At 43.8% G+C, this 17,925-nt stretch overlaps 1 protein-coding gene across 1 annotated transcript in view; it reads left to right on the forward strand.

Moving 5' to 3' along the window:
* The window catches only part of WWOX (WW domain containing oxidoreductase), a 1,135,448-nt gene that overhangs the window by 344,381 nt on the left and 773,142 nt on the right, over positions 1–17,925 (forward strand). The window contains exon 8 of the mRNA XM_032283875.1: positions 2,558–2,822. Coding sequence (XP_032139766.1) covers positions 2,558–2,822 — 265 coding nt within the window. The remainder of the gene's footprint in view (positions 1–2,557; positions 2,823–17,925) is intronic.

Here is a 17,925-nt window from a genome sequence, read left to right on the forward strand (position 1 = left end):
CATCACCAGCCATCATGTGACAAGCAGAAAAAGGCCCTCATACATTTTCAGAATTCCTGCTAAGTTCCACTACCTTAGACAATTACGCTTGGAAGTCAGGCTCTTCTGTGTTTTGGGTACCTGAAAACAGGCAGCCGACAGTTCATTTCAAGGTCTCATTTCTGTATCCTTGATGATGTTTCTCGCCATCAGATTTGTTGATGACTTTAGAGAAGCAGTGTCATTTAACACTAGAAATTGGGTGTCACCGACTGAGTCCTGTGGAAGGGATATTTAATTTCCATGAAAATATGAATTTCATCTGCCTTTCCGATGCTTTTCTTGGTCTTAGCCCAACCGGAGCTGCTGATGCTAAGGAACGACAGGTAGATTGTCTCGACCACCCAGGCTGAGGCAATCCTCCCCGCCAACCCTCCCAAGTAGCTGTGACCACAGGCACGTCCCACCATACCCAACTAATTGCTTATTTTTTGTAGAGATGGTGACTCCCTATGTTGCCTAGACTGCTCTTGAACTCCCATGTTCAAACAATCCCCTCTCCTCAGCTTCCTAAAGTGCTGGGATTGCAACCATGAGGCACCGGACGTGACCTGTGTTGATACTGTTAAATCACCATTGTCAATCTTGAGGGGAGGCTTTGTTTTGATGATGCAAGACTGAGTTTTTAGTCATCTAAAACGATATTCCATAATTTTCGTTTTACCTTTTCCTTTTTGTTTTCCATAGCGGTTTTCTAGAAGTTTCCCATAATGCTTCCTTATGACCCTGCGCCCAGAATGAACTTAGAGAAGCAGAATATGAGGGTTACTTTGACTAAGATAAGACCATTTAGAAAATTCCTTTTGTTTGGTGTGATCTGTGTTTTAAGGGCAGTCACACTGTTGTTATTTAAGAGAAAGAGAGACAAAGGGAAAGAAACAGACAGCTGGTGTTTAACGACTCCGTCAGACCCAATTATAAAACATCAACTAGTTACTTTGATTTGTGTACATCCATGCCCTGGGTATACTTAAAAACATTAGACTGTGCCAGAGCTCATCTTGGCTTTGTTTACATTTATCTTTTAAACGTATAAGACTATTGATGGCACCTCACCAAGGTTATAACCCCTTTATAATCATTAATTTTTAATCTGGAAAAGGGTCTTGGAGGCAGCAAGACTCATCTATATTTTCTTGGATGCTCAAATGAGAATATATAGGACTCAAGCATTAGCTAAGATAATCCAGGAAAGCCCCGTCAAAGGTTAGGAATGTGATATCTTTCTGTTTCTAAAAGCAGCGGCCCTTTATTTAAGATGCTTTTCCATTTAATTTAATTATCTTTGAACTTCCTGTTGAAGGTTTTTAAAAATATATGTTAGAGGGCGGGGAGGGAGTTCAGCGTGTTAAGACTGCTCCATTTATGGGTGTGGGTCTTTATTGAAATCTGTCTTTAGAGGCAATGCTTTTTTTTTTTAATTTTTAAATTTTAATTCTTATTTTTAGAGATGGGGGGTTTCTGTTGCCCAGGCTGGAGTTTAGTGGCACAATCATAGCTCACTGCAACTTCGACCACCCAGGCTGAGGCGATCCTTGCCGCCAACCCTCCCAAGTAGCTGTGACCACAGGCACGTCCCACCATACCCAACTAATTGCTTATTTTTTGTAGAGATGGTGACTCCCTATGTTGCCTAGACTGCTCTTGAACTCCCATGTTCAAACAATCCCCTCTCCTCAGCTTCCTAAAGTGCTGGGATTGCAACCATGAGGCACCGGACGTGACCTGTGTTGATATTGTTAAATCACCATTGTCAATCTTGAGGGGAGGCTTTGTTTTGATGATGCAAGACTGAGTTTGTAGTCATCTCTACAGAGTTTCCTCAGATTCCTTTTTTTTTTTTTTGAGACGGAGCCTAATTCTGTCACCCAGGCTGGAGTGCAGTGGCGCGATCACGGCTCAGTGCAACCTCAGCATCCCGGGTTCCAGCAACTTCTGCCCCAGCATCCCGTATAGCTGGGATTACAGGCATGCCACCACACCTGACTGATTTTTGTATTTTTAGTAGAGAAGGCGTTTTGCCATGTTGGCCAGGCTGGTCTCAAACTCATGACCTCAGGTGATCTACCCTTCTCAGCATCCCAAAGTGCCAGGATTACAGGTGTGAGCCACCCCACCCATCCTCCCTCAGATTTCTAATAAAAAAAAGCTGGCCCCGTGCTGAGGCTCATGCTTGTAATCCCAGCACTTTGGGAGGCCAAGGAGGGCAGATCATGAGGTCAAGAGATCAAGACCATCCTGGCCAACGAGGTCAAACCTCGTCTCTACTAAAAATACAAAAATTAGCTGGGCGTGGTGGTGTACACCTATAGTCCCAGCTATTTGGGAGGCTGAGGCAGGAGAATTGCTTGTACCCAGGAGGCGGAGGTTGCCGTGAGCTGAGATCGCGCCACTGCACTCCAGCCTGGCAACAGTGGGAGACTGCGTCTCAAAAAGTAAAATACATAAATAAATAAAAATAAAAACTATATGGAACGTCAGAACTTGGTCATTCCATATCATATTTTCTGTTTTTAAGATTTACAGATATTAACGATTCTTTGGGAAAACTGGACTTCAGTCGCCTCTCTCCATCCAAAAGCGACTACTGGGCCATGCTGGCTTACAACAGGTCCAAGCTCTGCAACATTCTCTTCTCCAACGAGCTGCACCGACGCCTCTCCCCACGCGGGGTCACCTCGAATGCAGTTCATCCTGGGAATATGATGTACTCCAACATCCATCGCGGCTGGTGGGTGTACACGCTGCTGTTTACCTTGGCGAGGCCGTTCACCAAGTCCATGGTAAGAGAACTGCTTCTGGCGCCGCAAACACCTTGGGTCCTAGAGAAACCTGCACGCCTGTGTCTCCACCTTTCCACTTCTTGCAGGGATGAGTCTGGTCTCGATAATAGCGTTGTCCAGCTCATCGTAAAGGGTTCTTGAACACATTCACGTCAACGTTAGATTAAGTCTGTTCTTGTAAATGCGTCTTGGAGGGCTGGGTGGAAGATGTGGTTTCTCAATATCATGTTAAGTATGGCTGAAAGTCCTTATGGAAATGATGATGTGGGTTTTTTGGATGATTTGGTTTTTTATTTGGAAATCTTGAAAATCTCTTTTGTTGAGTGCAGCGCTTGAAAACTGCCATTTTGTGTCAGTAGGTGAACAGCATACATTTGTGATGACTGAAGTTTCAGATGTGATTCCCTTGTTTCATAGGTAATCTGTATCTGATGTTCTAAATCCTTCTTCTAATCGGTGTAAAGCTCTCTTGGAGAATCCTTTGATGGCTAGGAGTGGGTTTTCTTCTTTATTTTCCCAAAGACGAATTATTTTGGATGAAGCGCTTAAACCGTGGTTACATTTGGAAGTGTTTACAAAGGTGATATGACGTTTTTATGTTTTTGTTGGTTATTTATCAACCATAGGAAGAAACTTCTTCTGTGAACCTGTTGTAGTACAAAGTCATTTGAATGAAAAAAGCACACTGTCTACAATATATTTGGTAGATTATTTTTCAAAACCAAGGGACTTCAAAAATATCTTTGGATACCAGTATTCCAGTTACCCAAACTTAAAATCTACTCTACATTAATCATCCTTTTCCCAAACACATTTGGCTTTTAGAAATATCACAGGCCTGCAGAGTTGGACCTTGGATATTAATAAAACAAAGCAAAACAACAAAAAAAGAAGTGTCACAGACCTGACTATTAGCCTCCAACTGATCTGACAACCTTGGATACTGCCTGCTGCTTTCTCTTACACTCATTCCCACCTGCCATCCTTAACCTTCATGTTTGGGGATGACTTTTAAAACCACATCAAAAGTCGTTTGAACTGCTTAGGACTAAATAAGTAAGTACGTCTTTTATTCTGATCATCCAAGTGGTTTTTATGCTAAGTAAACAGACATATTCCAAGAGCTGAATACTTAAGATCCGTTGCAGTGAAAGGATCTATGGAGAAAGGTTCTCCATGCCGCAGGGTGGGATTGATCTCTAGGAAGAAGTAAATGAATGAAACTTATCTGCAGGTGGATCCCAGAGTTTTGAAATTTCCCTATCACTTTGCTCTCGATGATTGCATAAGCACAGCCTCTTCTTCAAGGTTTCTTTGCCTGTGTTTATGCCTCATACGCTGTTCTGTCCTTCATATGCATTGCCGTAAAAGAAGAAATATGGTTCTGAACTGGGTTCCGGTGCCGTTTAAATGAGGAGTTTAGGAGAGGAGAGAGGCGGATTCTTCCTGATTTTCCGCTGGCCCAGTGCCTGCTTTCCATGTTAACAAGCCCAGTCATCAACCATGATTTGTAACCTTTGGGTCTTGAGTCATCTCACTTGCATTTGATCACGGATGGGTTCTAAGGAACTCCTTTCTATGGCGTCAGAGAGTTTGTTTTCTCCTTCTTCCGTAAGGTCCCTCATCAGAGAACATGATGGGAAAGATGTGGAGATGGATCTGGGACTGTATGGAATTCAGTGAAGGGTGATATGACCACCCTGCCTTTTGTCATAGACTCTAATGGATGAGGACTTGTCAGAAAATAGTGGAAACTGTTAGTCCGTCACCTGATCCCCTTGCTTAGGGATTCTGGGCCAGGGCAGGAGGGAAAAAGAAGGAAGACAGGTTCTGCTAAAATAATGGCAGGGTAAATATTTTTATTTATTGGAGAAAAGTTGACTATTATCTAATATTGAATATAATATACTTCATCAAGTCAGACTTGAATGTTGGCTAATTGGACCTTACTGGAGTATTTCTCAAAAGTACCAGTAAACTAAGTTGGGTAGGTGACTGCATCATATCAGAGTGCTGCTGTTTTGGGTTTAAGTGTCCTCAGGACTTGGGCCAAGTGGATAACCAGAATGTGGCGTTAGAAATGGAAGCAGAAGCGTGACCGTGTGATATTGAGACCATCCTGGCTAACATGGTGAAACCTCGTTTCTACTGTGAATTAGTCTCTATCATGAATTAGATGAAGGTTTCCACTCAGCAACCACCATACCCGGAGCATGTCCCAGTAATACCAGTTGCCCAGCCTCCATGCCTAACTCCTTCGTCTACCCCACCGATGAGCAGAAGCCTCTGCTGCACCCTACTGCAGTCTCTCCTGTCCCCCTGGCAGGAGAGCTCACAGACCACTTATGAACAGGCCTCAGTGCCTATAGCAAGGCAAGGCTTGGGAGAAACAAATGTCCTCTGGGAGCATCCTTGGGTAAGAGAAGAAATGAGCACTGCGCTTGACGGCCCTGGGTGAGAAAGGTGTGGGAAAATGGGTGGATAGCTCATGAGAGTGTTTGGAAAAAAGTGGTGACATCACAAAAATTCCAGGTTTTGTTGAAAGTGTCTGGGGAGGGGCACTCACAGAAAGGGCAGGGGACATTAGCATTTCCCTTGTACTTGAAATGGGATTTGACCTGGCTTCCTGGTGGTGGCAAGAGAAGAAAGTGGCCTGGGATAGTGGACATCACAGCTGTCCTGCTAATGTTGCTGATGGCGAGGCTCAGCTCTTACCCTTGACCACTGAAATAACTTAGGTCACCAGCTTTCTGAACCTGTCTCCTTATGACGACAATTGTGATACAGGTTGGTGTAGGGACTGACAATAATGCATATCACATCAATAATGATGGTATAGAATTTCTGCAGTGATGATCATCTGGCTCTCCAGTATGGCAGCCATGGGCCACGTGGGGATATTGAGTGCTAAAAACGTGGCTGATAGAACTGAGGAAGTGAAGTTTTGATTTGATTTCATTTTAGTTAATTGGAATTGAAAAACACCACATGTGCCCAGTGGCTGCCATGTTGGAGAGCACCGTCAAACGCTGTGCCGAGCACAGTGCCTGTCCCATAGGAGGTGTGTGTCACATGCTTCTTGCCACGACGTCTGTGACTCTTCTTGCTGTGAGCAGTACCTTGGTCCCAGTGATTATTCTCCAAAATGCAATCTCTGCCGATGGAACAAGAATCTGTAAATTGGGAGTCTGGAAGGGGAAGGGAAGGGCTTTACTCCTGGCCCCAAATTCTCCGGGAGAGGATTACTGGCCAAATAGGAAGGGAGTCCAGCTGGAGAGAGCCTGACTCAGTGATCTACAACCTGCGCGTCTTATTTGTGAGGAAGCCATAGTGGCATGGACTTTTCTTGTTCTTGACCTTAAGTGATTAGAAAGTAGCAGCTTTTGCTGGGTGTGATGGCTCATGCCTGGAATCCCAGCACTTTGGAAGGCTGAGGCGGGTGGATCACGAGGTAAGGAGTTCAAGACCAGCGTGGCCAAGAGGGTGAAACCCTGTCTCTGCTAAAAATACAAAAATTAGCCAGGCGTGATGTTGAGCGCCTATAATCCCAGCTACTCAGGAGGCCAAGGCAGAAGAATTGATTGAACCCGGGAGGTGGAGGTTGCAGTGAGGTGAGATCACACCGTTGCACTCCAGCCTGGGCAACGGAGCAAGTCTCTGTCTCAGAAAAAAAAACCAACAAAATGGCAAATTTATATCCCGTAAGTTTAGAGAAGCATGAAGATTATGAAGACTGTGAAATATGTAGCTAAGTTTAGCTTCTTACCAAAATCCCCTCTAGTATATTTATGTATTTAAGCGTTTGGTAGTCTTTTTAGCCAGCAGAGGTCTATAGATGAGGTTGGTGCAAAAGTTACTGTGGTTTTTGCCATTGAAAGTAGCACCTCACTTAATGCAGAGGTGGCGTGAGCATTCCGAGCTTACTTGTCAAACTCACAGGCATTCGCTGTTCTTTCATAAACATTTAAGATTCCGCTTTATGAGACGGATCCCCATGAAGGTAGACCTGGGATTGGTCATTTTCCTTGTAATATAGACTGGATTGACTGGGACAATCACCCTCTTGGACTGTCCTGTGTATGTGGCCTGGCATTGCTTCCATCGGGATAAAGCATCTGTTTCTGCGACAAAGGGTGTGCTTCTGCCATTTTAATAGACATATTATGGGACATAAACTATGTAGTTGCATCCCATTTCTTCCCCAGGTAAAGGTTTGGTTTCTAAATGCTAATTGAGAAGCCTAACCAAAATGCAGTCTCCCTATCACCAGATGGCCAGTGTACTCTGCTTTCTCTGCCTTTCACCTTGGAAAGGATGTTTCCTTCTGACGTGAGTATTGCTGGATACACATTCCATTGCGTGAGGTCAAGGGAGCAAGAAATACAACCCAGCCTTGCGCTCAGAAGCCCTGCCTTCGTTTCTCCACTGTAGCTCGTTCCCTTAAGTATTTAACAGCAGTATTCTAATATCAACGGCCCTTTTTTATTTGCTGTGACTTGCTGTGACTACGGTGATTTTAGTTACAGTAATTAGGTCACCCTTCATGGAGTCAGGCTATTTTAAGTGCCTCTTTAAGGAATATTGTTGCAGATCAGTAATTTTACAATTGGATGTTCTTGTGCAACTTTATTAAATGTAATCTGTCTTTTAAATGTTGCCCTTTTACAGTTATACATTTCTAATTGTTGCTGTAAATGCATTATCGCTCTGAAATTAATTAATTTTTCCATTTTGGCCGCCCGCAGTATAATAATCACTAATGAGAAACTCATAGGAATCAATTCTCAGCACAGCGGCCCCTACTGGTAATGCCATGTCTCTGCCACCTTTTTCCTCCTGAGATCCAGAGAACTGGACAAGTGTATTGGGTGGGTCCTGGGGAGAAGCCTTTGTTCCCTCCTCCCTCCAATTTATGGTAAAATAAAAATGATAAACATGGAAATTGAGTTATTTTTAAATGTCATTCAAAAAAAAGATGCATGATTCTTCACAACAGCTGCTTCTAAAATACCTGAAACTAACATTTGCTGAGCACTTTCTACTAATGAAGTCACATCATGTGTGCATTATGTGTTTATTTTCCTGTCTTTATAGCATTATTTTATGCAGATAAATTACTTTAAAATATTTTTCACATACATGCATTAATATCTATCGTTTGGTAAGAATTTCTGAGTTGGTAAAAAGGTATGTACTGTATTTTAGTATATATACGTGTTTACATATACATATTATTTTATGTGTTTTAATTCAGAAAACCGGGCATCGTATCTGGTACACATGAGGTATTTTCAAGGCTAGTCTTGGCTTTTTGAATTTGTAGCCATGTGTGATGAATTTAAAATCCTACCACGCTTCCAGATAAGATGCAGGTTGGCAGTTTATCCCAGATACCATGATGGTTTATGTATCAGCATATATTTTCATTAATTTCTCATAATTTTTATTAGAATTAAGAATTCTAAGTTCTGCAATCTTAGAATGACGATCTTTATTTTGCAGTTGAAAAGCACAGAGAGCTCACCCAGCGTGTTCAAGAAAATGATACACCAGCTTTGCAAGCCTTTACTTGCTGATCTCAGCTGCATTTGCTTTGTCCAATGCACGGTAGTGCCCTTCCCATCTATATCTAGTTGTACAGTTACGTTTTCTTTTTAAAACGTTTGACAGCACCTTCAGTGAAATTAATGCCCTCGCCCCCCGCACCAACCCCCTGCCACCTTTTTTTTTCCACATAAGGTTTCAGTCCTGGTAAACACGCCGTCGCCAGAGTCCAAGCCAGTACTTTGTGGACCAGTATGTAAATTGGAAGCTGAGCGCTGTCACGTGCCTCTTAGGAGCGTTTTGTGCAACCAAATATTTGCATTGGCAGGTAACAGTAGACAGAATATCATGTGTTAGGGTAGCAGGAGCTTAGCAGATGTTTTAGGGAACTGCATTTTCCATTTATTTTACATTAAAAAATGGCTTGCGTGTGTAGAACTTCTGCAGTGATCAGGTTACATTTCCTGTGCCCGCGTAAAGCCAGTCATCGTGCTGAGTTTTAACGGATGTGCGGCTACCCTGCTAATGGATGGGCCTGCAGCGCTGGTCCTGTTGCAAAGTTATAAATTACAACTAGAAAAAGCACAAGATGTCATGCTTCTAACCTTCGTGAAAGCCAAACAGGGTAGTTCTGCCCTTGAATAACCTGCTGCAGGGTGATTTATAGTTGTACGATTTAAAACATAATGAAGGAGATAATAGATGTTGATTTGCTCTTTAAATTAGTATTTTAGAAAAATACTTCTCCCCCTTCCCCCGTTTAAATATCTGCAGCTGACTACACGATAGATACCGTCAAGGACAAAGCCCTCTGCTTGAATGTTTACTGGTATACTGATGTATCACATGCAAGGCAAAGGGTGTAGAAAACAGGCTTCTTTTTGTTGGGAAGAGGAAATATGATTTTCAAAGTGGAGATTTCAGTGTGTTCTAAACAAATCTGAATATTTTGAGACTCCTGAGTGAAGGTTGCATTCTCTGATTGCCTTTCTCTTGGCGGTCCAGATAGGTTAGAAAACTGGACTCTCTTGCCTATAATCCCAGCACTTTGGAAAGCCAAGGTGGGCGGATCATGAGGTTAGGGGTTCAAGACTAGCCTGACCAAGGTGCTGAAACTCCATCTCTACTAAAAATACAAAAACTATCCTGGCATGGTGGCACAAGCCTATAGTCCCAGCTACCTGGGAGGCTGAGACAGGAGAATCGCTAGAGCCCAGGAAGTGGAGGTTGCAGTGAGCCGAGATTGTGCCGCTGCTCTCCAGCCTGAGACTCTGTCTCAAAAAAAAAGAAAAGAAAAGAAAGAAAACTGGATTCTCAGGGCCCCTTTGTTGGCCCACACTGGCGCTTTCCTGCAGTCGCCCCTCAATAGGAGGACCTGGTAGCTGACTGGCTTACCCCCACTCACGCCACCTTCCTGCAGCCTCAAACATTCTTCTTCCTGCCTCGGATTAGCATCAGCCTTGATTTTGGTAATCCTCCTTTAATTATGTCCAGAGCTTTGAAGTTTACAGTGCTTGCTTATTCCGGAGACCATTGGACATAGTAAGTTGGAAGAGGGAAAAGGATTTAGAATTGAGAGGCTTGTCTTCAGAACGCAGCCTCTACTCCCTTTTAGTTTTATAATTTTGAAATAATTTGGTTTTTCTGAGGATAATTTTCTACATCGGCTTACTGCTTAGGCCACAAGTTATTAATACCCACTTAAAGGTGGTTGGAACAGTAGAGGTTTTGCTCTCCATGTATCTAGAGAAGTCAAGGCAGCAAGGGCTGTGTTTGGCTGCTGTATGGGTGGCTCCGTTGTGATGATCTTCACTTTTCCCTTATGCTTACAAGATGGCTGCTGTGGTGCCAGCCATTGTATCCTACTTGATAAGGTCCGAAGGCACCGATGGGGGAGGTGAGACTCCTCATTGCATGCCTCTTTCCTTTATCAAGAGAGAGTTCTGCTTCAGCGCTGTGCTCCTGAGCTGACTTTCTGTCAGATCCCACTGGTTGGGGCTGAGTCAGCTATTTATATCCTAGTTAAAAGGGAAGCTAGAAAAGTGCGTAACTGGTGTTTTGAGCCTCTAGGGTGGGAGGCAAACTCTGATGGCATGGAAAAAAGCTAGGGTGATGGTGTTGAATAAGTGGCACATATTTTAATAGTTTTCTCATGTATCAAATGGAAATGCCATCTGTTTTATAGGGTGGTTGTAAGAGGAAGTGAGAATTCAAATGAAAGGCATCTGGTCTTATCTGGTCCCCATCCACTTGACCCGCTACACCTCCAGCTGCTTCTGGCTCCATGCTCTTTCTTCCTAAGGGTTTTGAAACATGTTGTTCTTCAGCCTAGAATACTCCTCCTGTACTTTTAATTTGCACCCATCCTGCAAAACTCAGTCCAGACAGCACACCTTAAGGAAGCAGATTTGATCTCTCAGACTAGATCAAGCTCTCCAATATGTTCTTTCAGACCAGCCATTGCCTAGAATACTGTCTGATCCCTAAGAGCACTCCATAAATGTGTGCTGAATGAGTCAGGGAAGGGTCCCCGGAATTTCTTATTCCTAATGTTTAACATAACTGCAGTTTAAAAATAAAATTTCTGTAGGGTTTTTTTTGTGTGTGTGTGTGTGTGATGAAGTCTCTCTCTGTCACCCAGACTGGAGTGTAGTGGTATGATCTCGGCTCATTGCAACCTCTACCTCCTGGGTTCAAGCGATTCTCCTGCCTCAGCCTCCTGAGTAGCTGGGATTACAGGTGCCTGCCACCACACCTGGCTAACTTTTGTATTTTTAGTAGAGATGGGCTTTCACCATGTTGACCAGGCTGGTCTCAAACTCCTGACCTCAGGTGATCTGCCCATCTTGGCCTCAGCCTCTCAAAGTGCTGGGATTACAGGCATGAGCCACTGTTCCTGGCCTGTAGTTTTTTTTTTTCTTTATTTATTTTTAAAGACAGAGTCTTGCTGTGTCGCCAGGTGCCAGGCTGAAATGCAGTGGCACGATCTCTGCTCACTGCCACCTCTGCCCCCTGGGTTCAAGTAATTCTCCTGCCTCAGCCTCCTGAGTAGCTGGGACTACAGGTCTGCGCCACCATGCCCAGTTAAATTTTTGTATTTTTAAGTAGAGATGGGGTTTCACCATGTTGGTCAGGCTGGTCTCGATCTCTTGACCTCGTGATCCACCCTCCTTGCCCTCCCACAGTGCTGGGATTACACGTATGAGCTACCGTGCCTGGCTTGTAGTTTCTTATTAAATGTCTCTCTCTCCTTCTCTTGACAGTGGTATTTTTCCCTGCACACTACTATATTCGTGGTCCAGAGTAAATTCTCAGTAAATGTTTGTAGACGAATACATGACAGATGACCAGGTGCTGGATAAATGACAGTCCTTAATGTATTTCTTACCATTTGTCCCTCTGAGGTAGGCAAGGCAAGGGATTACTGTTTAGAATGTGTAAAAACGAAAAGATAAGGCAAGGTGACCTGCCCAGAGTCACACAGCAAGCACCCAGTGTGCCCCACAGGCTCATGGTCAAGTGCCGTGTGAGGGATGTACCCAGCAGTGTGGGATTGTACAGAGGGATTGAATGTAAGGAGAGAGAGATGAGGCGTAGGCACAACAGGGTAAGCTGGAGAGCTACATGGCTCTCGGATCCACCCCTAGCTCCCTCCCCTTCTAACTCCTGGGCAAGTTTCAATACCTGCTTAAGATTCATGCATAGCTACCTCATGGGCTTGTCTTGAGAATTAAAGACATTCTGAACTTATAGCCTCTAGAATGTGCTAGAAGCTTAAGAAATGTTAACTGGTATTGTTATTGGCATTCAGTAGAAATGAAAGATTATGAATGTTCAGCATTCAGAACATGCTAGATACTCAATAACCATTCTTATTGCTGTCATTATTACCATTTTCCCCAGCTTTATTGAGATATTTACCGTGTGGGAAACACACACACACACACACACACACACACACACACACGCACGCGCGCACACACACCCATACACACACATATATATGGCCGGGTGTGGTGGCTCATGCCTGTAATCCCAGCACTTGGTGAGGCCGAGGTGGGAGGATGACGTGAGCCTGGGAGTTCAAGGCTACAGTGAGCTATGGTGGTGTCCCTGCACTCCAGCCTGGGTGACAAAGCGAGGCCCTGTCTCTACAGAAAAAAAAAAAATGCATATATTCATGGTGTGAAATGTGTTGTTTTGATATACATGTGCATCGTGAAATGACTCCCACAGTCAAGCTAATTAACATATCCATCACTCTACATAGCTATCATTTTTTTGTGTGTGGCAAGAACATTGAAAGTCTAGTCTCAGCAGTTTTCAAGTATATAATACGTTACTATTATTATTAACTATATTCACCATGCTGTACAATAGGTCTCTAGAACCTATTCATTGTGTCTAACCGAAATTCTGAATCCTTTGACTGCTGTCTCGCATTCTTCACCCCTCCCACTTCCCCAAGACCATCTCCTACTGGGAACTGCCATCTACTCTCCGCTTCTGTGAGTTCAGCTGCTTTAGATGCCACACAGAAAGTGAGATCATAGAGTATTTTTCTTTCTGTACCTGGCTTACTTCACAAGAAATTGGTTGCTTGTCTTTCCATTGTTTATAGATACCTATTCTTCTAATGATGGCACTGTGTCTGTCATAGATGGTCTAGTTCTCTCTGTTAACATTGAACATAAAAAGCTCATAGGGTCTGGGCACGGTGGCTCACACCTTTAATCCCAACACTTTGGGAGGCCGAGGTGGGTGGATGACCTGAAATCGGGAGTTCGAGACCAGCCTGGTCAACATTACGAAACCCTGTCTCTGCTAAAAAAATTTAAAAATTAGCCAGGCATCGTGGCTCATGCCTGTAGTCCAAGCTGCTTGGGAGGGTGAGGCGGGAAAATCACTTGAACCTGGGAGGCAGAGGTGGCAGTGAACTGACATCACGCCACTGGGCTCCATCCTGGGTGACAGAGTGAGACCCCATCTCAAAAAACAACGATAACAACAAAAAACAAAGAAACAAAAAAACAAAACCCAAAAAACCCCGTATGTCCAAGCCTCAGGAACCGCTGAGGCGGATTACAGAATGGTCATCAGAATTCATTAGGGTTCCGCGGAGCGGATTCCAAGCCCCACTGGTGGCCTGTTTCAGCGGCACCAACAGCACACCTTAGCTTGGAGGAAAGATCGGCCCCTCTCTTGTGAAAGAGAAGGAAACTCTATCTGCACTGGTGAGGCTGTGGCGCCTCATCACTGTGTTTTTTCTGCCTTGCTTTATAGTGCTTTATGTCGACCCCGGCCTTTGTTCCTGAATGAGCACCCGAGAGGGGGAAAAAGTGACGATCTGGCCTTAATATGTGTGACAAATTATTTAATGAACATTTAACCAAGATTTGCAGTGCCCCTAGTTTTTTCTTCCTCGTTTCCTTTTCTTCTGTGTTCCCGCTGGCATTTTGGTAATGTGCTGCTTCTTTATAACTCTTTCTGACTCTTATATTACTTTGCCTTTCTTTTTCCTTTTAAGTTTGCGGTGCCTCCTTTGATCCTCCCCTCTTTCAGTTTCCTTTTCTCCAATTTCATGCTGCTTTCCAGTGATGTTTGGCTGCAGCACAGTTTAGATACTGGAGGCCCGCGTGATTAAACCGATGCCAGGAGTTTGTATTGCCCCATGACGACATTTCTGGAATGTTTCTTCTGTGAACATTGATTTTTGTATAACTCACTGGACATGTTGATTTTTCCCTGTGAGGTGTAAGGTGATGTTTTCCTAGCAAAAACAAAGAGGGCTCAGACCTGGTGCTCAGAATCGTTGGGAAGCGAACCCCTCTCTGTCTTCTTATGACACCATGATAAAGTAATACTTGGCAAATCAGCTGAGAACATGTTCCCAGCTCCATGCCGTGCTCCATGGTCGTGGAGTTACTTGTTTATATCTTAACTCGTCTAACGTCATTACTTACTCGTGTAATGTCATTGCAGGGCGTGCTCTCGTTAAACACTTGTGGGTCTCTGAGCAAATTACTTATCCTCTCTGGTTCTCAGTTTCCTTATCTGTTAAATGAATCCCTTAACCAAGAGTAGTCATCCTGTGGGTTAATAGAACAGTTTAATTTGAAAGGAAAGAAGAAACAGAGACTAACACGGGCCCACAGACCTTGTGTTTCATCAATTTTGGATGAAAACCGAACCTACCACCATCGTTTTAAAAGAGAATGGATATTTTAATGTGGAAAATTGTTGGAAGGACACAGGGGAGGAGGAGCAGTCCTCTCAATGGAATATATTTGACTTCAGGGAGAGCTCATTTAAGCGCTGCTGTTACTGTTTTTCCCTTTGTTGGAAGTGATGGGGTTGTACTTGGGAATGACTGGTTAGCAAACCCTGTGGGTCCCATGTAAGCTCCGTAATTCTTCTATGTGTGTGTTTCAGATCCCAGGTTCCAAACCTACAGTAAGACTGGCTGCATCTCAGTTAATCACGCAGTGAGCCCGGCGAGCCTATCTGTGAAATGCAGAACTTAGAAAGACATACCACGTAGTGGGATGAAGGGAATTGAAATGATATGGGTTCACATCAGGGTATAGGCTGACCTAGCGTAGAGATTCTTCTTCCTCAAAAGCCATTCTTTCAGGCTGTGCCCCTTTTGTAAATATGACACCCCATGTACTTCCAGAAAGGATTTTGGGCGTTTGTGAGTAAAGGGGGCAAATGTTGCAGAAGAAGGGCCCTCTCCTGAATCAGTTCATGTGTGGGCCACAGAAAGCTTGGCACAAGATCTTTTTGATGTGCATTCATTGGTTCATTCATTCAATGACTATTATTGAGCGTCTAACTTGTGCCAGGTGCTCTGCTAGGAACAGAATGCTAAACAAGGTCCCTGTCCTCATGGGGGCCATGTGTTGGGAATACAGATGATAAGCATGGACATGAAGGGAGAAACCACTCAGACTTCAGGCCGGGAAGGAGCTTTAATTTGAGTAATTGTTGTCACTGATTTATCTTCAGAGAAAGAAAGAATACTGACTTTGGTTAGTGAACAAAACAAATAAAACAGCAGCTTCATAGGCTGAGGTGGGCCAGATTACTTGAGGCCGGGAGTTTGAAACCAGCCTAGCCAACATGGCCAAACCCTGCCTCTACTTAAAATACAAAAAAATTAGCTGGGCATGGTGGATCGCGCCTGTAGTCCCAGCTACTCAAGAGGCTGAGGCAGGAGAATTGCTTGAACCCGGGAGGTGAAGGTTGCAGTGAGCAGAGATTGTGCCACTGCACTCCAGCCTGGGTGAAGGAGCAAGACTCTGTCTGGGGGGGAAAAAAAAAAAAGAAAAAGAAAAGCAACAGCTTTACTTACGTTTTTGATGAGACTAGCCTTTCCTCTGCTTCGGAAAATGGGCTGTGTAACTTGGCCAAAATAGTCAAATGCGTAGCTGTTTGTGTGTGGACTGATAACTGGGCTTCTTTTGCCTCTTTTAGCTCTGGAAAGGCTGAGTGCAAAATAGAAATGCTCACGGCCTTGATCTCTTTTTCTTCCTTTAGTGTGGTGAAAAGGTACCAGGAGGGATCTTCTATAAAACTAGTTAGTAGACTATCAGTTTAATGTACAATGGTCATAAAATAGATCTGTCATACTTGAGACCGTGTTCCAGAGAGTACTTTGTAACCTGCGAAGCTCTTTCTGAGACTTGGAGAGGAAGCGTGGAAAGAGTATGGGCTTTTGGCTGAGGAGGGCTTTGGTTCAGATGCTGAATTCTGCTGCTCGCCTTCTCCATGGCCTTGGTCAACATCCTGATGTCTTGGGTCCTTGCCCGCCTTTGCTGTGACACCAGATGCCGGCTGCCTCAGGTAGTTCTTGCAAGTACTGAAGACAGGAAGGCCTGGAAGGGACTTGGAAGCATTTCTGTCACATCACAGGAACTCAGTGAATGCCAGCTAGTGTTACTATTATTGTGATGATTTTATTACTGCTATTGATATTAAAGTTAATGTTATAATTATTCATTATTGCCTTATAAAAGTTACTTATTATGATATGTTTTTCCTACTATTTGGTGAACACTGACCACAGTACCAAGTGTATACTTCTTTTATTTTTTTGAGACCGAGTTTCGCTGTTGTCCCCCAGGCTGGAGTGCAGTGGTGCAGTCTCGGCTCACTGCAACCTAAGCCTCCCGGGTTCAAGCGATTCTTCTGCCTCAGTCTCCCTAGTAACTGGGATTACAGGTGTGTGCCACCATGCTGCCTAATTTTGTATTTTTAGTAGAAACGGGATTTCTCCATGTTGGCCAGGCTGGTCTCGAACTCCTGACCTCAGGTGCTCCGCCGGCCTCCGCCCTCCAAACTGTTTGGATTACAGGTGTGAGCCACAGCGCCAGGCCAACTTTATTTTATTTATTTTTGAGATGGAGTCTCGCTTCGTCACCCAGACTAGAGTGCAGTGGTATGGTTGCGACTCACTGTGACTTCTCCCTCCTGAGTTCAAGTCCTTCTCCTGCCTCAGCCTCCTGTGTAGCTGGGATTGCAGGCATGTGCCACTATACCTGACTAATGTTTGTATTCTTAGTAGAGACAGAGTTTTGCCATGTTGACCAGGCTGACCTCAAGTGGTCCACCCACGTTGGCCTCCCAAAGTGCTAGGATGATGGGTGTGAGCCACTGCCAAGTGTATACTTATTTTAGGTGTGTTATGGAAGGTCATGATGGCACGATGTCTTATTTACACTTCTCTGTACAGTGTCCAGTCACGTCCAGTCCAGTTCCTTGCAAAGGTAAGGTTTTTAGAAATGTTTGAGTTATTTTCTGTTTTTCGAACCAAACAGCCAGAGTATTTGATCTTAACGAAAATGTGGCTTCAGTTCAGGTTTGCTGTGTAGCCTTGGAAAGGACCCTGGGCAGATGGATTTTCTAGAATGACAGAGGAAACTAGATCTATAACTCTGTACATTTACTCTGATGCCAATAAAAATGGCAATATTTTAATACTGTCATAAGAACTTTTTTCTTAAGCATTTGCTGTAAATTAGTAAATCTGTGTACATCAATTTATTTCATCATCATGTAGAACTTCATCATATAGAAGTTCAAGAAAATTGTCCTCCTTTTACAGACAAGGAAACTGAAGTTTAGAGGTGCTGAGTGAACTGTCTTAGATCACTTAGCTAGTAAGTGGTGTGGGTGGAATTGAATCCCTATTTATCAGTGGTGCAAGTGTATCTGTAATTATTCACCTGCACGTAATTATTCACCTGCTTACATGCATGCTTCCCCTTACGCTCCGCTGTTCCGAAAAGTCATGATAACAAGTTAGAAATTAATGGGAGGTGGAAGGAAATGCAAAAATGGACATTTACTTAAGAAAGAAAGAAGAAGCCAGGCAGGATTGCGTTTCACAAACCTGCATAACTGCTACTGGAGAGTCGATAGAGGGTTATGGAGGAAGGGAAACTTTGTTCTAAACTACTAGCAGCCAAGGAAAGCAGCAGAAACTATTATTTTTATTCATTGTTATTTGAATCCGAGTCTCCCCCTGTCACCCAGGCTGGAATGCAGTGGTTCAGTC

This window comes from Sapajus apella, unplaced genomic scaffold, assembly GCF_009761245.1.
Source record: "Sapajus apella isolate SASKATOON/1434 unplaced genomic scaffold, GSC_monkey_1.0 scaffold15, whole genome shotgun sequence".
NCBI classification, from domain to species: domain Eukaryota; kingdom Metazoa; phylum Chordata; class Mammalia; order Primates; family Cebidae; genus Sapajus; species Sapajus apella.